The sequence below is a fragment of the Triticum urartu genome, chromosome 5, assembly GCF_003073215.2.
Source record: "Triticum urartu cultivar G1812 chromosome 5, Tu2.1, whole genome shotgun sequence".
Taxonomy (NCBI): Eukaryota; Viridiplantae; Streptophyta; class Magnoliopsida; order Poales; family Poaceae; genus Triticum; species Triticum urartu.
The window spans coordinates 660,870,769-660,891,088 of NC_053026.1; the positions used below are offsets into that span (position 1 = coordinate 660,870,769).

At 44.7% G+C, this 20,320-nt stretch overlaps 1 protein-coding gene across 1 annotated transcript; it reads left to right on the forward strand.

The window, feature by feature from the left end:
• The first annotated feature begins 4,581 nt into the window (after nucleotides 1-4,581).
• On the forward strand, nucleotides 4,582-5,196 carry LOC125506586 (cysteine proteinase inhibitor 8-like). Its single transcript, XM_048671373.1, has one exon. The coding sequence runs from the start codon at nucleotides 4,643-4,645 to the stop codon at nucleotides 4,997-4,999; it is 357 nt and encodes a 118-aa protein (XP_048527330.1). The 5' UTR covers nucleotides 4,582-4,642; the 3' UTR covers nucleotides 5,000-5,196.
• The last annotated feature ends 15,124 nt before the right edge of the window (nucleotides 5,197-20,320 follow it).

A 20,320-nucleotide genomic window follows, 5' to 3' on the forward strand; every position in this document is an offset into this window, starting at 1 on the left:
TTTGGGTTTGCTCACTTCTTCTTCTACTACTAGTAGTACTGTTACTTTAACTTCACATGAAATCCATTTTGAAATATGTTGATTCTGGCAAAATTTGAGGGGAACAAACTGTGCCTTTTCCGATCTGCTAATCCCCATTTGTCTGGAAGCAAATTTGGACCAGTCGATTTCGAAGAGGATAGGAGAGTAGGACTAACATTCGAGCTGGCGCCGGCCGCGACATCATAGGTGGAGACGAGACAGAGGTGACGGTAGCCCCGGTAGGCTGGAGGGTGGAGCGTGTGATCGGAAGTTTCAGAAGGGATCACACACCGGGGTTTACCTAGGTTCGGCCCCCTCATGATCGAGGTAATACCCTACGCCTTCTTGTGGTTTGATTGATTGCGGGGAAAAAAAATACTTCACGTTAGGGGGTTACAATATTTGTAAGAACTACCAAGATGATGACTAGATGTCAGATGATCTCGATCTACCTGCTAGCTAGCCTCAACTTAGGGTTACACGTCCTGCAAACTGGCTTGGAGTCTCAACCTGCAGAGAGCCTTGGATTTGTACGCCAAGGTAAGCTTCTTATGAAAGGATACGTGCCCAGAGGCCCTTGGATGGAGACACCTAGGCTTATTGGGCCCTAAGGTGTAAAGTTCTTTTTCTAGTTTTCTTGTTGGTTCTACTGGGACCTACGAACGTGTTATTCTTGTTTTCCCTACTTTTTTTGCCGTCTAAGGGTGTAAAATTTCCTTACATTAGGAAGTCTAAAATCTTATAAAAATTCATAATTTTCAAATTTAAAGTTTCAGAAATGCAAAACCCGAATACTCAGAATTTCTTTTCAAAACTTAGACTAAGCATCAGATAGGTACAAAGAAAGCATAGGTTGAACAAATCGATTGAAATCACTATTAGATTGAAAACCAACAAGATTAATAAATGTATTAAAAAGGATGCAACCAATGTATTTTTGTTCTTCAATTTTGAATCTTGAAGACTTGAACAGCCAAATAAACTGGTACTATTTATTTGCCCAATATGATAATACCAGTTTATTACTTCAGTTTTTAAGGATGTTACAACAATTTTCTCTCCTGACCATACCCATCCCGTGCCAAGAAAGGAGGCAACCACGAGAGAGGCAGAAAGCTTGGAAGCCGACAAACAACAAGAGGACAACCATCATGGCGCAAGCAACCATGTCCCTAGAGCCAAGAAGGTGCGCTTTCACGAACGTCCTGACCCTCACCTTCCAGCAGGCCCCATGGTACCGATTAAGCTCATCGATCACTCTGTCCAGAGCCGGCACCCTCGTCAGCCTCACCGACCGGGTCATCCCGTTCCACAGCTCGGCCACTTCCTGGTCACTCTTGAGGTGGTTCAGTATGATCCCGTGCTCCCTCAGCAGTCGGGCATCCTCGTCGGTGTCGATGACCCCGTTCATGAGCTCGACGTACCGCGCGAAGACCAGTGCCCTAGAGCCCATCGACGCCTCGTAGGCCACCAGGTTCCGCAGGACGACTTCAGTGGTCATGTCGATGCTGATCACCGGGAGGTGCAGCGTCGCGGTTCTCGCGCAAAATTCGATCGTGGAGATGCCACCGGTTGTTGGGGTGAATGTGACACCGACATAGGCGAGCTCGGAGATAGAAGGCACCGCGATCTCCTCCAGCAGAGGTGATATGTTTCTGTTCTGAACATCGGATGCACCCTTGGGTTCACGGGCGCCTCGTTGAGTAGCTAGCTGCTCGATGGGTTGCCTGACCATCGACAGGCATGGAAGAGCGGCTATGAACTTTAGAAACATCCTCACCATGAAATCTGTCACCAACGACGCCAACTTCAAGCCACGCTTCACGAGCAATTCCGTTATTGAACTCATAGTCGATCTCTGCGGGGGGTCACACAACCCATCTCCGGCTTCTTCCGTTGCACCATCCGACTCTTCCAGACAACCACATGGCAACATGTTAGAGTATAGGAAATCTAGCAAGTGGGCGTGTCGTGTGGCGTCGGTGCATGGAGAGCTTATCCCCTTGAGCAAGCAGACCTCCTGAAAGAACCCTGACAAAATGGAGCTCAGATTAGGCCGTGGCACGCCATGGCCTGACGAGCACCACATCTCGACTAATTTTACGACAAGAAACATTGGAATCTGGTTCTCCAGCATCACGATGTCACGTAGCAGCATGCTGTGTACAGATGTTCTATGAGATGGGTCAACCAGATGCGACATCCTCGAGGGCATCCTTTGTGTTGTCCTCCGGTTTTTGGTCTCGCAGAAAGTCTGCAGGAACTCGAGAAGAAATGACACGTCGATCGCCATCATCCATGCCAGTGTCTCGTTGGTGAGATTGAGTTGCCTGCAAGAACTAAACACAAGGTAATTAGTAAAGATCGAGATTTCCTTCGGTTATGCAAGTAGGATATATTTATTATTCTGCACTTAAACCTGTGATAGTGAGAACGAATCCGGTGCTCGAATGTGGCAAAGACGTCCACAAGTTGTTGCAACTTCTTACTTGGCAGGTGGCTTTGGGCTCTCTTGGCTGCAGAGAGCTTGTACATCTCCATGTCACAGAGTCCTTCACGACAATGGTGGTAAGGGCCCAAGGCCACCAGCTGAGGCACATACGCTTCCGGCTTAGTGCACAACAGGGGCTTGAGGACATCGAATATGGAGACGGGCTGATCATCGCCTAGCTCGATCTCCTCTTCAAGGATTCGACGAATCCGGATGATCCATTGTGTTTCATCAAATGGGAGGTCTGAGCATGTCACCATTTGGCCTGTGATAGATGTGGGTTTTACAGGTCATTTTATTTGAGAGCATGCATGCGGGCATTATGAGAGGAGGGCCAGAGTAAGAAGTGATCTAAAATGGTCATCGGTTAGATTGAAAAGCGTACTACTTAAATGAAGCTTATATTTATTAGCATCAACGTAGTAACCGAAGCGTTTTGGAAGGCAAAAGAAACTGAATCAAGATACTAGACGATTACAAAAGAGGCCAATAGTAGTAGAGTAGACTGGGAAAACCTACGGAAGGAAATAGAATTACCACTTGTGTTTTTCATAACTGACGTCCTAAATCTTGCTACCACACTTTTTCTTAACTTTGACTAAAGGAAACACAAATTAATTCAAATTTACAAGGTGAAGACAACATGGCAATAACGATTTTTTTACTTGAAACCTTTGAAGCAGTATACCTTTTCAACCAAAACCAAAAAAATGTGTCGTGAGCAAAGTATTCCTGTAAATGGTTCTTCCTCGTAAATGAAAATGCATGCGATCAATTGATTTCTCACGATTTCAATATGGCTAGACCTAGACGGTTCACTGCTGAGCAAAGTTTCGGTTTTAATGGCCCAGGCTGAGATGGCCGAATTTCGGTCAGTTCAAACATTTCGGCAAAATCACAGAAAACTGCAAAACCAATTTTTTTTGAACAAACTTTGACTGGGCCGAAAGGGACTTTTTCGCCCAAGGCCTAGATGTCTGAAATTCGGCCGAAAATCAAAACTCTTCTGCTGAGTATAAAATTCAGGTACAAGTCAGCTGTGACGAGAGGATTTGCTGCTGACCTGTTACGTGCGTCCTCTGGACTTGTTGTTGCCGGCCATCAATCTTTCCTTCTCTCGAAGCAATTTGTACAGGTGACAAACTGTTGTATTGATCGAACTGATGTTACATTTACATTTAAGGTGGAGTAAAGGGACATAAACAAGGAAGAACGTATCCACTAAATATATATATATATACTTTCTTATGTGCGACCGTACTGAGCACCGATCAATTAACATTTGCGTTGAACATAGAGTGGTGTTATTAATTCCAAAACATGACTCTTTTATTATAGTTCGTAAATATGACTCTTTTATTATATATTCCAAAACAAGAGTGGTGTTATTAATCCAAAAATATGGGCGTTTAATTGTCGAGGAAATCACCTAATAAATTATTACAAGCGGTACTGAAATCTGTTGTCACAAAAATGGTAAACAAACATTAGAAAGAGGTCATCATATACTCCTACGAAAAGTGTTCTGCTCATGACATAAAACAATTATATATGAATTATATTAGGCAAAAGTAACTGGGCATGACATTATGAGATCCTAAAATTGGAATGACTAACCATGATATTTAGTGAGAATTTGAACTATCTCATAACTTTGTAGTCTGATTGCTTGAACTTCAAAAGAACATCCTACATACCAGTTGAAAGAAGCACATCACTTGCAATCTTGCATCAGAATGCTATCCACTGGTTGGAAGAACATACTCCCTCCGTCATAAAATAAGTGTCTCAACTTTGTACTAACTTTAGTATAAAGTTGTACTAAGGTTGAGAAACTTATTTTGGAACGGAGGGAATAGTAGCTTAGAAGATCTCCTTTCACAAGAAAAAATAATAATAAGCCAGCACATAGTGCTTGTTGGGTTCTTGAAGATGGAGCCAACCTGGAGATAGCCCAAAAACCGTTGGCCGAGTTGCATACAGATAAGCACACACCTTCATGTTCACGTGCATGAGCATGTGTACGCACGCCCGCACGCCCCCCCCCCCTCCCCACACACACCGTTCTCGTCCCCATTCCCATTCTCCGTCGATCTATATCACCTAGGAAGGCTTCGGATGTGACCGACCATGGCGGCAAGAGCGAGATACCTCCTTCCGCCCACCCTCCACACCGGGACCTCCATAGTCGGCCGTGGCGGGTTGCCTGGGGTGTGGTTCCCCATCCCGAACGTGGAGGACGCGTGCATCCAAGAGCTCGGCCGGTGGGCGCTGGCACAACACATGTGCCTGGCGACCCCTAGTGGGCTACAGTTTCGCCGAGTGACGGGCGGCGAACAACAGGTAATTTCCGGGGTGAAATATCGCCTCGTCGTGGATGCGGCGGACAACTGTGGCAGGACCATGCGCTATCTCGCGGTGGTATACGAGAAGCCCTGGACCAACACCCGTCGGCTCACCTCCTTCGGGCCGGCGGCCTGCACCTAGTTAGCGTCTGGTTAGTTTCATCTGCATTCTCATCCTCTTTTGTATGGAGTGCTAATAAATGATCTGTTTTACCGGACAATCATGTGGTTTGAACGGTGACTTGTGCTTGCAGTGCAGTTCATCCTGTCTGGCAAGTAAAATTGTGATCAATTGTTGTAAGATTGATTGTGGAATGGATGGTTAATTTGCCATTTTGAGGGGAGACTAGTAGTGGTTTCACTGCTTTTGCTAATGCTTATGTGTTAAGTTTCTCATTGTTCCCAAATTCCAGTTACTATTTATCAGCTCATGTGAAGTCTTTATCAATGAGCTAGTGCATGGTCCTTTCTTAGGCAAAAAATATTTATTGTACAAGGTGTGGTGCAATTACATGAAGCTATTCATGAAATTCACTGAAAGAAAAAGATGGCCTACTGAGAAGGCCATGACAAGGTCAAATGGCCTATTCTTTATCTAATGATGTAAAAAGGCTTTGAGGATAAATGGCGTGGCTAGATAATGTGGATTTTTGTGGGGTTGGGGGTTGGGGGGAGTGTGTTCAATGATTAGGCAGGTCCTTAATCTTCTCTACTTTCAAAGGGGCCAAACGGGTTAGATAGGGGGAACCCATGTCACATCTGCTCTTCGCCTACCTGTAGATGGGCTACCTATCCTTGACAAAGAGGCTGAAAAAATGGTTTCATCAAAGGCCGGATCCCTCATTTGGTGGAAGATAGTTTGGCTATTTTATAGTATATTGATGAATCAACTTTTCTGCTAGTGGATGATCCATAGAGTGCTAAAAACATGAAAATCATTTTGTGCATCTTTGAGCAAATATTTGGTTTGACGATACACTTTCAAAAAAGTGAAATCTATTGCATGGGTGGTACTGCGCCGAGGAAAGAAGAATACAGTGAGATCTTTACTTGTGATTGGAAATTTTTTGTTGCATTACCTAGGAATGCCTGTTGATGTGAAAAAATTAGTATTTCAATGGGACCCCATTGGGAAGTAGACCGGATAAAATGGGGGACTAGATGGGAACTCTCCTATCTACCAGCGATAGAGTGATTATGATAAATGCTTCCTTGAGTAGTGTTCCTTTGTCCATGTTGTTTTTCCTGGAAGCACCCAAAGGGGTATTGAAGTAATGAGACCAACATAGAGCAAGGATGTTGTAGCACGAGAGTAAAGATCACAAAAAATATCATCTGGTGAACTGGTCTACTATCTATTTACCTAAGGATGCTGGTGGCCTTGGGGTTCTAGATCTGAAAATAATGAATCAATGTTTGCTATGCAAATGGCTTTGGAAGTTGGAAAGTAACGAGGGAAGGTGGCCATATATTATCAAGAAATAAATACTTACATAAATAGACCCTTTCCCAATGGGAGCCTAGAGATGATGGATTTCATTTTTGGCAAAGTCTAGTTAATGTGATCCACATTTATCAAAAAATCATTGTCAGAGAGATTGTCAATGGTGAAAGTACTCTGTTTTGGGAAGATAGTTAGCTGGATGGAGGGCCTATTGACTCTCAGCTCCCAAGGATATACAACATTACCTTTTCAAAACAGAAAACTATTAAGCATATCTTGACAACTGATGTGGACAAGATCAAGTTTAGAAGGACATTGCTTGCTGAAAACTGCTTTGTAGTGGCAGCAACTCCAAGAGATGATTGCAGATAGTTAGTTGAGAAATGGCAAGGATAAAATGATATGGAGTGGTGGCAATTTCTCAGTTAAATCTCTATATTTGTAACTCAGAGCTTTAGCTATGGTTCATTATAAAGATATGTGGAAAATCAGAGTACCCCTCAAGAATAAAATATTTCTCTAGATGATGCTAAAGCATAGCATTCTGACCTATGACAATCTAATTAGAAGGGGCTAGACATGAGTTGTGTGTTTTTTGCTAGATTTATTTGGCTGTGTGTGTGTGTGTGTCACTGAATATCTAGAGGTCTTCCAGTTCCATAGGAAGAGAAGATATGTTTGCTAGATGGATCTCTCTATTCTAGCAAAGAACAGTACGTAGTGCTTTGTGGGGCTGCCGCAGTGGTGTGAACTATTTGGAAGACACACAATGATGTGGGTGGACAACACAATTCCCTAATGATTGAGCAAAAATAAATTTTACCCTATGTAATTGCATCAACTTTTGGTTAATGTTGTAGAAGGACTAAGGGCAAAAAGAAATTGAAGAGAGGGCTAACATGATCAAAACAATGATTAGAGAGGTGCTGAAAAGTAAGCATGGTTGGGCTCCCATTGACGATTTGCTACACCGGGGATGGCCCGTAGGCTGGCAAGTCGGGTGTTGGGCCGTCTCCAGGGCCCAGTAGGCTTGGGCATTTCTAAGGGCCTCATGTTGGCGCAGTGAAACTCACTCTAAAAAGTCTAGCATTTTGGTGTGCAAGCCAAGAACTCCTCTGTCGAGCTGGACCCTAGGTCAGTTAGGACTCCTGTAACCCTAGGCCCCGCCCCCTTTATAAGGCGAGGCCAAGTGATAGTTTGAGGCTTATTTTTTGATAGACTTATTTAATGGATGTTTAGTTTAATTATGCAACAAGATCTTCAATGAAGTATATTGTTATTCCGTAGATAGAGCATGTTGTTCTTCTACAGACAGAGCAAGCCATTGCACACGATCCACATGAAGAAAACGTGTGCGATGGTTCTCAGTGTCGCACATAGTTGGTTTAATTCAATCGTCTGCCTGGTAGAGCACACAATTACCACCATACAATCGTATGGGATGTTATGAATTATCACGCACGAGTTACCTTGAGAAACCTTGTGCCATGTGTGAAACTTCGCACACGGTACACATATTATGCAGTGTGTGTGTGATGGTTCTGATCATCACACACAGTTAGTTTATTTAAATCAGTTTCCAATCAATGCATCTGATTCTAGATTTTCAATCATGTTTTGACCAAACCGTGTGCCCTCTATCACACACGCTTCCCGTTTGAAAGTCATGCCCGATGGATCTACCATCGCACAAGGTTCAATTTCTGGCACACAATTTTGTTTTTTAATGTGTGCAATATTTTTTTTAAAAAGGGAGGACTACCCTCGGCCTCTGCATCAAGTCACACAACCGTTTTATTAAATAAAGTAGCATCCAAGCATATAGTTCTGTTGGGGAACATAGTAATTTCAAAAATTTCCTACGCACACGCAAGATCATGGTGATGCATAGCAACGAGAGGGGAGAGTGTTGTCTACGTACCCTCGTAGACCGTTCGCGGAAGCGTTATATCAATGCGGTTGATGTAGTCGTACGTCTTCATGATTCGACCGATCCAAGTACCGAAAGCACGGCACCTCCGAGTTCTGCACACGTTCGGCTCGGTGACGTCCTCGCCTTCTCAATCCAGTAAGAGGGGCAAAGTAGTAGATGAGTTCCGGCAGCACCACGGCATGGTGACGGTGCTGGTGAAGAACAATCTCTGCAGGGCTTCGCCTAAGCACTACGGAAACTAGGACGGAGGATAAACTAGAGGGGACGGGGTTGCCGGCACACGGCTTGGTGTTTCTTGATGTGTCTTGGGTGCTAGCCCTACCCCTCTATTTATATGTTGAGCCTTGGGGTCGAAACTTGGAGTAAAAGCCTCCACAAAGTCGGTTTCACCCGAAAGGCAAGAGTCCTTCTCGGACTCCAGGGCCAGATGCCAGGGTTCCCGGCGTCTGGACCCAGACGCCAGGGACCCTGGCGTCTGGCCCCTGGACTCCGCAAAACTTCCTTTTGCGATTTCCAAAAACCTTGTGGGCTTTTCCCTTTGGCCCAAATAAAGTGTTCTCGTACCCAAACATTTCGGGAAACATCCGGAACCCCTTCCGGTGATTTCCGAAAGCCTTCCGGTGACCAAACATTATTATCACATATATCAAACTTTATCTCTGGACCATTCCGGAGTTCCTCTCATGTCCGTGATCTCATCCCAGACTTCGAACAACATTCGGTCATCAACATACATAACTCATATAGTACTATATCGTCAACTAACGTTAAGCGTGCGGACCCTACGGGTTCAAGAACTATGTAGACATGACCGAGACACCTCTCTGGTCAATAACCAATAGCGGGACCTGGATGCCCATATTGGCTCCTACATATTCTACGAAGATCTTTATCGGTCAGACCGCATAACAACATACGTTGTTCTCTTTGTCATCGGTATGTTACTTGCCCGAGATTCGATCGTTGGTATCTCAATACCTAGTTCAATCTTGTTACCGGCAAGTCTCTTTACTCGTTCCGTAATACATCATCCCGCAACTAACTCATTAGTTGCAATGCTTGCAAGGCTTATAGTGATGTGCATTACCGAGTGGGCCCAGAGATACCTCTCCGACAATCGGAGTGACAAATCCTAATCTCGAAATACGCCAACCCAACAAGTACCTTTGGAGACACCTGTAGAGCACCTTTATAATCACCCAGTTACGTTGTGACGTTTGGTGGCACACAAAGTGTTTCTCCGGTAAACGGGAGTTGCATAATCTCATAGTCATAGGAACATGTATAAGTCATGAAGAAAGCAATAGCAACAAACTAAACGATCAAGTGCTAAGCTAACGGAATGGGTCAAGTCAATCACATCATTCTCCTAATGATGTGATCCCGTTAATCAAATGACAACTCATGTCTATGGTTAGGAAACTTAACCATCTTTGATCAACGAGCTAGTCAAGTAGAGGCATACTAGTGACACTCTGTTTGTCTATGTATTCACACATGTATTATATTTCCGGCTAATACAATTCTAGCATGAATAATAAACATTTATCATGAAATAAGGAAATAAATAATAACTTTATTATTGCCTCTAGGGCATAATTCCTTCAGTCTCCCACTTGCATTAGAGTCAATAATCTAGATTACACAGTAATGATTCTAACACCCATGGAGCCTTGGTGCTGATCATGTTTTGCTCGTGGAAGAGGCTTAGTCAACGGGTCTGAAACATTCAGATCCATATGTATCTTGCAAATTTCTATGTCTCCCACATGGACTAAATCCCGGATGGAATTGAAGCGTCTCTTGATGTGCTTGGTTCTCTTGTGAAATCTGGATTCCTTTGCCAAGGCAATTGCACCAGTATTGTCACAAAAGATTTTCATTGGACCCGATGCACTAGGTATGACACCTAGATCGGATATGAACGCCTTCATCCAGACTCCTTCATTTGCTGCTTCCGAAGCAGCTATGTACTCCCCTTCATGCGTAGATCCCACCACGACGCTTTGTTTAGAACTGCACCAACTGACAGCTCCACCGTTTAATATAAACACGTATCCGGTTTGCGATTTAGAATCGTCCGGATCAATGTCAAAGCTTGCGTCAACGTAACCATTTACGATGAGCTCTTTTTCACCTCCATAAATGAGAAACATATCCTTAGTCCTTTTCAGGTATTTCAGGATGTTCTTGACCGTTGTCCAGTGATCCACTCCTGGATTAGTTTGGTACCTCCCTGCTAGACTTATAGCAAGGCACACATCAGGTCTGGTACACAACATTGCATACATGATAGAGCCTATGGCTGAAGCATAGGGAACATCTTTCATCTTCTCTCTATCTTCTGCAGTGGTCGGGCATTGAGTCTTACTCAACTTCACACCTTGTAACACAGGCAAGAACCCTTTCTTTGCTTGATCCATTTTGAACTTTTTCAAAACTTTGTCAAGGTATGTGCTTTGTGAAAGTCCAATTAAGCGTCTTGATCTATCTCTATAGATCTTGATGCCCAATATGTAAGCAGCTTCACCGAGGTCTTTCATAGAAAAACTTTTATTCAAGTATCCCTTTATGCTATCCAGAAATTCTATATCATTTCCAATCAGTAATATGTCATCCACATATAATATCAGAAATGCTACAGAGCTCCCACTCACTTTCTTGTAAATACAGGCTTCTTCAAAAGTCTGTATAAAACCAAATGCTTTGATCACACTATCAAAGCGTTTATTCCAACTCCGAGAGGCTTGCACCAGTCCATAAATGGATCGCTGGAGCTTGCACACTTTGTTAGATCCCTTTGGATCGACAAAACCTTCTGGTTGCATCATATACAACTCTTCTTCCAGAAATCCATTCAGGAATGTAGTTTCGACATCCATTTGCCAAATTTCATAATCATAAAATGCGGCTATTGCTAACATGATTCGGACAGACTTAAGCATCGCTACGGGTGAGAATGTCTCATCGTAGTCAATCCCTTGAACTTGTCGAAAACCTTTTGCAACAAGTCGAGCTTTATAGACAGTAACATTACCGCCAGCATCAGTCTTCTTCTTGAAGATCCATTTATTCTCAATTGCTTGCCGATCAACGGGCAAGTCAACCAAAGTCCACACTTTGTTCTCATACATCGATCCCATCTCAGATTTCATGGCCTCAAGCCATTTTGCGGAATCTGGGCTCACCATCGCTTCTTCATAGTTCGTAGGTTCGTCATGGTCTAGTAACATAACTTCCAGAACAGGATTACCGTACCACTCTAGTGCGGATCTTACTCTGGTTGACCTACGAGGTTCAGTAACAACTTGATCTAAAGTTTCATGATCATCATGTTGGAAATATGCCCTAGAGGCAATAATAAATTAGTTATTATTATATTTCCTTGTTCATGATAATCGTTTATTATCCATGCTAGAATTGTATTGACACGAAACTCAGATACACGTGTGGATACATAGACAACACCATGTCCCTAGTAAGCCTCTAGTTGACTAGCTTGTTGATCAATAGATGGTTACGGTTTCCTGACCATGGACATTGGATGTCGTTGATGACGGGATCACATCATTGGGAGAATGATGTGATGGACAAGACCCAATCCTAAGCCTAGCACAAGATCGTGTAGTTCGTATGCTAAAGCTTTTCTAATGTCAAGTATCATTTCCTTAGACCATGAGATTGTGCAACTCCCGGATACCGTAGGAATGCTCTGGGTGTATCAAACGTCACAACGTAACTGGGTGGCTATAAAGGTGCACTACGGGTATCTCCGAAAGTGTCTGTTGGGTTGGCACGAATCGAGACTGGGATTTGTCACTCCGTGTAAACGGAGAGGTATCTTTGGGCCCACTCGGTAGGACATCATCATAATGTGCACAAAGTGACCAAGGAGTTGATCACGAGATGATGTGTTACGGAACGACTAAAGAGACTTGCCGGTAATGAGATTGAACAAGGTATCGGGATACCGACGATCGAATCTCGGGCAAGTATCGTACCAATAGACAAAGGGAATTGTATACGGGATTGACTGAATCCTTGACATCGTGGTTCATCCGATGAGATCATCGTGGAACATGTGGGAGCCAACATGGGTATCCAGATCCCGCTGTTGGTTATTGACTAGAGAGATGTCTCGGTCATGTCTGCATTATTCCCGAGCCCGTAGGGTCTACACACTTAAGGTTCGATGACACTAGGGTTATAGGGAAAGTATGTATGTGGTTACCGAATGTTGTCTGGAGTCCCGGATGAGATCCCGGACGTCACGAGGAGTTCCGGAATGGTCTGGAGGTAAAGATTTATATATGGGAAGTCCCGTTTTGGTCAGCGGAAAAGTTTCGGGTGCTATCGGTAACATGCCGGGACCACTGGGAGGGTCCCGGGGGTTCACCAGGTGGGGCCACCAGCCCCAGAAGGCTGCGTGGGCCAAGTGTGGGAGGGGACCAGCCCCAGGTGGGCTGGTGTGCCCCCACCAAGGCCCAAGGCGCATGGAGAGTGGGAAGGGGGCAAACCCTAGGTCCAGATGGGCCTTAAGGCCCACCCTAGGGCGCCCCCCTCTCCTCTCCCCTTTGGCCGCCACCCTAGATGGCATCTAGGGCTGCCGCCCTGTTGGGGAAGATAGCAGAAATTCAAAATTTTCTACGCATCTAGCAACGAGGGGAAGGAGAGTGCATCTACATACCCTTGTAGATCGCTAAGCGGAAGCGTTCAAGTGAACGGGGTTGATGGAGTCGTACTCGTCGCGATCCAAATCATCGATGATCCTAGTGCCGAACGGACGGCACCTCCGTGTTCAACACACGTACAGCCCGGAGACGTCTCCCATGCCTTGATCCAGCAAGGAGAGAGGGAGAGGTTGAGGAAGACTCCGTCCAGCAGCAGCACGACGGCGTGGTGGTGGTGGAGGAGCGTGGCAATCCTGCAGGGCTTCGCCAAGCACCACGGGAGAGGAGAAGGACTTGGGAGAGGGGGAGGGCTGCGCCAGAACATTGGTGCGGCTGCCCTCCCACCCCCCACATATATATAGGGGCAAGGGAGAGGGGGTCCGGCCCCCTCAGATCCCATCTGAGGAGGGGGGCAGCGGCCAGGGGGTTGCCTTGCCCCCCAAGGCAAGGGGGTGCCCCCTTTTAGGGTTCCCCCAAAACCCTAGGCGCATGGGCCCTAGGGGGGGAGGTGCCCAGGCCACTAAGGGGCTGGTCCCTCTCCACATACAGCCCATAGGGCCCTCCGGGGCAGGTGGACCCTCCCGGTGGACTCCCGGAACCCCTTCGGTGGTCCCGGTACAATACCGGTAACCCCCGAACTCTTCCGGTGACCGTATGATGACTTCCCATATATAAATCTTTACCTCCGGACCATTCCTGAACTCCTCGTGACGTCCGGGATCTCATCCGGGACTCCGAACAACATTCAGTAACCACATACAAACTTCCTTTAATAACCCTAGCGTCATCGAACCTTAAGTGTGTAGACCCTACGGGTTCGGGAAGCATGCAGACATGACCGTGACGTTCTCCGGTCAATAACCAACAGTGGGATTTGGATACCCATGTTGGCTCCCACATGTTCCACGATGATCTCATCGGATGAACCACGATGTCAAGGACTTAATCAATCCCGTATACAATTCCCTTTGTCTATCGGTACGATACTTGCCCGAGATTCGATCGTCGGTATCCCGATACCTTGTTCAATCTCGTTACCGGCAAGTCTCTTTACTCGTTCCGTAACACATCATCCCGTGATCAACTCCTTGATCACATTGTGCACATTATGATGATGTCCTACCGAGTGGGCCCAGAGATACCTCTCCGTTTACACGGAGTGACAAATCCCAGTCTTGATTCGTGCCAACCCAACAGACACTTTCGAAGATACCTGTAGTGTACCTTTATAGCCACCAGTTACGTTGTGACGTTTGGCACACCCAAAGTATTCCTACGGTATCCGGGAGTTGCACAATCTCATGGTCTAAGGAAATGATACTTGACATTAGAAAAGCTTTAGCATGCGAACTACACGATCTTGTGCTATGCTTAGGATTGGGTCTTGTCCATCACATCATTCTCCTAATGATGTGATCCCGTTATCAACGACATCCAATGTCCATGGTCAGGAAACCGTAACCATCTATTGATCAACGAGCTAGTCAACTAGAGGCTTACTAGGGACATGGTGTTGTCTATGTATCCACAAATGTATCTGAGTTTCCTATCAATACAATTCTAGCATGGATAATAAACGATTATCATGAACAAGGAAATATAATAATAACCAATTTATTATTGCCTCTAGGGCATATTTCCAACAGTCTCCCACTTGCACTAGAGTCAATAATCCAGTTCACATCGATATGTGATTAACACTCAAGGTCACATCCCCATGTGACTAACACCCAAAGAGTTTACTAGAGTCAATAATCTAGTTCACATTACCATGTGATAACACTCGATGAGTTCTGGGTTTGATCATGTTATGCTTGTGAGAGATGTTATAGTCAACGGGTCTGAATCTTTCAGATCCGTGTGTGCTTTACAAATCTCTATGTCATCTCCCAGATGCAGCTACCACGTTCTATTTGGAGCTATTCCAAATAACTGTTCTACTATACGAATCCAGTCTACTACTCAGAATAATCTGGATTAGTGTCAAAGTTTGCATCGGCGTAACCCTTTACGATGAACTCTTTTACCACCTCCATAATCGAGAAAATTCCTTAGTCCACTAGTTACTAAGGATAACTTTGACTGCTGTCATGTGATCCATTCTTGGATCACTCTTGTACCCCTTGACTGACTCATGGCAAGGCACACTTCAGGTGCGGTACACAGCATAGCATACTGTAGAGAGCCTATGATAAAAGCATAGGGGACGACCTCGTCCTTTCTCTCTATTCTGCCGCGGTCAGGTTTCGAGTCTTACTCAATGTTCACACCTTATAACACAGCCAAGAACTCCTTCTTTGCCGATCCATTTTGAACTCCTTCAAAATCTTGTCACGGTATGTATTCATTTGAAAGTACCATTAAGCGTTTTGATCTATCCTTATAGATCTTGATGCTCAATGTTCAAGTAGCTTAATCCAGGCTTTCCATTGAAAAACACCTTTTCAAATAACCCTATATGCTTTCCAGAAATTCTACGTCATTTCTGATCAACAATATGTCAACAACATATATTCATCAGAAATTCTATAGTGCTCCCACTCACTTCTTTGGAAATACAAGTTTCTCATAAACTTTGTATACACCCAAAATCTTTGATCATCTCATCAAAGCATACATTCCAACTCCGAGATGCTTACTCCAGTCCTTAGAAGGATTGCTGGAGCTTTGCATACTTATTAGCATCTTTCAGGATTGACAAAACCTTCCGGTTGTATCACATACAACCTTTCCTCAAGAAAATCGTCGAGGAAACAATGTTTTGACATCCTATCTGCAAGATTTCATAAATAATGCAGTAATCGCTAATATAATTCCAACAGACTCTTAGCATCGCTACGAGTGAGAAAGTCTCATCGTAGTCAACTCCTTGAACTTGTCGGAAAACATCTTAACGACAAGTCGAGCTTTCTTAATGGTGATACTTACCATCATTGTCCGTCTTCCTTTTAAAATCCATCTGTACCTAACAGCCTTACGACCATCAAGTAGTTCTTCAAAGTCTACACTTTTTTATATATGGATCCTCTCTCGGATTATATGGCCTCGAGCCATTTTGGAATCCAGGCCCACCATCGCTTCTCCATAGCTCGTAGGTTCATTGTTGTCTAGCAACATGACTTCCAAGACAGGATTACGTACCACTCTGAAGTAGTACGCATCCTTGTCATCCCACGAGGTTTGGTAGTGACTTGATCTGAAGTTTCATGATCACTATCATAAGCTTCCACTTCAATTGGTGTAGGTGCCACAGGAACAACTCCCTGTGCCCTGCCACACACTAGTTGAAGGAGACGGTTCAATAACCTCATCAAGTCTCCACCATCCTCCCACTCAATTCTTTCGAGAGAAACTTTTCCTCGAGAAAGGACCCGATTCTAGAAACAATCCCTTATTGCTTTCGAATCTGAGACAGGAGGTATACCCAACTGTTTTGGGTGTCCTATGAAGATGCATTTATCCACTTTGGGTTCGAGCTTATCAGCCTGAAACTTTTTCACATAAGCGTCGCAGCCCCAAACTTTTAAGGAATGACAGCTTAGGTTTCTCTAAACCATAGTTCATACGGTGTCATCTCATCAGAATTACGTGGTGCCCTATTTAAAGTGAATGTTGCTGTCTCTAATGCCTAACCCATAAACTATCGTGGCAATTTGATAAGAGACATCATGGTATGCATCATATCCAATAGGGTGCAGTTATGATGTTCGGACACACCATCACACTATGGTGTTCGAGGCTGTATTAGTTGTGAAATAATTTCCACAATGTCTTAATTCTGTGCCAAACTCGTAATTCAGATATTCATCTCTATGATCATATCATAGATCTTTTATCCTGTTATCACGACGATCTTTCAACTTCACCCTGAAATTACTTGAACCTTTCAATAATTCAGACTCGTGATTCATCAAGTAAATATACTCAACATCTACTCAAATCATCTGTGAAGTAAGAACATAACGATATCCACTACACGCCTCAGCACTCATTGGACCGCACACATCAAAATGTATTACTTCCAACAAGTTGCTTTCTAGTTCCATTTTACTGAAAACGAGGCTTTCAGTCATCTTGCCCATGTGGTATGATTTGCATGTCTCAAGCGATTCAAAATCAAGTGAGTCCAAACGGTCCATTTGCATGGAGTTTCTTCATGCATATACACCAATAGACATGGTTCGCATGTCTCAAACTTTTCAAAACGAGTGAGCCCAAAGATCCATCAACATGGAGCTTCTTCATGCGTTTTATACCGATATGACTTACGTGGCAGTACCACAAGTAGGTGGTACTATCATTACGATCTTATATCTTTTGGCATGAACATGTGTATCACTACGATCGAGATTCAATAAACCATTCATTTTAGGTGCAAGACCATTGAAGGTATTATTCAAATAAACAGAGTAACCATTATTCTCCTTAAATGAATAACCATATTGCGATAGACATAATCCAATCATGTCTATGCTCAACGCAAACACCAACCTCGATGGAAGAGGGAGCGTGCGATGCTTGATCACATCAAGCTTGGAAAAACTTCCAACACATATTGCTAGCTCACCTTTAACTAGTCTCCGTTTACTCCGCAGCCTTTTATTTCGAGTTTACTAACATTTAGCAACCGAACCGGTATCTAATACCATGGTGCTACTAGGAGTACTAGTAAAGTACACATTAACACAATGTATATCCAATATACTTCTATCGACCTTGCCAGCCTTCTCATCTATCAAGTATCTAGGGTAATTCTGCTCCAGTGGCTGTTCCCCTTATTACAGAAGCACTTAGTCTCGGGTTTGGGTTCAACCTTGGGTTTCTTCACTAGAGCAGCAACTGAATTTGCCGTTTCATGAAGTATCCCTTCTTGCCCTTGCCCTTCTTGAAACTAGTGGTTTCACCAACCATCAACAATTGATGCTCCTTCTTGATTTCTACTTTTGTGGTGTCAAACATCGCGAATATCTCAAGGATCATCATATATGTCCCTGATATATTATAGTTCATCACGAAGCTCTAGCAGCTTGGTGGTAATGACTTCGGAGAAACATCACTATCTCATCTGGAAGATCAACTCCCACTCGATTCAAATGATTGTTGTACTCAGACAATCTGAGCACAAGCTCAACAATTGAGCTTTTCTCCCTTAGTTTGCAGGCTAAGAAAATCGTCGGAGGTCTTATACCTCTTGACGTGGGCACGAGCCTGAAATCCCAATTTCAGCCCTCGAAACATCTCATATGTTTCGCGACGTTTCAAAACGTCTTCGGTGCCTCAACTCTAAACCGTTTAACTGAACTATCACGTAGTTATCAAAATGTGTATGTCAGATGTTCGCAACATCCGCAGACGACGTTCGAGGTTCAGCACACTGAGCGGTGCATTAAGGACATAAGCCTTCTCTGAAGCAATGAGGACAATCCTCAGTTTACGGACCTAGTCCGCATAATTGCTACTAACAACTTTCAACTAAATTTTCTCTAGGAACATATCTAAACAGTAGAACTGAAGCGTGAGCTATGACATAATTTGCGAAGACCTTTTGACTATGTTCAGGATAATTAAGTTCATCTTATGAACTCCCACTCAGATAGACATCCCTCTAGTCATCTAAGTGATTACATGATCTGAGTCAACTAGGCCGTGTCTGATCATCACGTGAGACGGACTAGTCAACATCGGTGAACATCTTCATGTTGATCGTATCTACCATACAACTCATGCTCGACCTTTCGGTCTCTTGTGTTCCGAGGCCATTTCTGTACATGCTAGGCTCGTCAAGTCAACCTAAGTGTTTTGCATGTGTTCCGAGGCCATGTCTGTACATGCTAGGCTCGTCAACTCCCGTTGTATTCGAACGTAAGAATCTATCACACCCGATCATCACGTGGTGCTTCGAAACGACGAACTTTCGCAACGGTGCACAGTTAGGGGGAACACTTTCTTGAAATTTTAATGAGGGATCATTTTATTTAAGCTACCGTCGTTCTAAGCAAATAAGATGTATAAACATGATAAACATCACATGCAATCAAATAGTGACATGATATGGCCAATATCATATTGCTCCTTTTGATCTCCATCTTCGGGGCTCCATGATCATCATCCTCACCGGCATGACACCATGATCTCCATCATCATGATCTCCATCATTGTGTCTTCATGAAGTTGTCTCGCCAACTATTACTTTTACTACTACAGCTACCGGTTAGCAATAAAGTAAAGTAATTACATGGCGTTGTGTTGGGGAACGTAGCAGAAATTCAAAATTTTCCTACGTGTCACCAAGATCTATCTATGGAGAAACCAGCAACGAGGGGAAGGAGAGTGCATCTACATACCCTTGTAGATCGCTAAGCGGAAGCGTTCAAGAGAACAGGGTTGAAGGAGTCGTACTCGTCGTGATCCAAATCACCGGAGATCCTAGTGCCGAACGGACGACACCTCCGCGTTCAACACACATACAGCCCGACGATGTCTCCCATGCCTTGATCCAACAAGGAGAGAGGGAGAGGTTGAGGAAGACTCCATCCAGCAGCAGCACAATGGCGTGGTGGTGGTGGAGGAGCGTGGTGATCCAGCAGGGCTTCGCCAAGCACTGCGAGATATGAGGAGAAAGAGAGGGATAGGGCTGCGCCAAGAAAGAGAGGAACTCATGTGTATTGCGCAGCCCAAACCTCAACTATATATAGGGGGAGGGGAGGGGTTGCGCCCCCACCTAGGGTTCCCTCCCTAGGGGTGGCGGCAGCCCCCTAGATCCCATCTAGGGGCGGCCAAGGGGAGGGAAGAGGGGGAAGCGCACCAGGGTGGGCCTTAGGGCCCATCTTCCCTAGGGTTTGCCCCCTTCCCCTCTTCCTTGCGCCTTGGGCCTTGGTGGGGGGGCGCACCAGCCCACTTGGGGCTGGTCCCCTACCAGACTTGGCCCATGCAGCCCTTCATGGCTTGTGGCCCCACTTGGTGGACCCCCGGGACCCTCCCGGTGGTCCCGGTACGTTACCGATAAAACCCGAAACTTTTCCGGTGACCCAAACAGGACTTCCCATATATAAATATTTACCTACGACCATTCCGGAACTCCTCGTGACGTCCGGGATCTCATCCGGGACTCCGAACAACATTCGGTAACCACATACAAACTTCCTTTATAACCCTAGCGTCATCGAACCTTAAGTGTGTAGACCCTACGGGTTCGGGAGACATGCAGACATGACCGAGATGACTCTCTGGTCAATAACCAACAGAGGGATCTGGATACCCATGTTGGCTCCCACATGTTCCACAATGATCTCATCGGATGAACCACGATGTCAAGGACTTAATCAATCCCGTATGCAATTCCCTTTGTCCATCGGTACGATACTTGCCCGAGATTCGATCGTCGGTATCCCGATACCTTGTTCAATCTCGTTACCG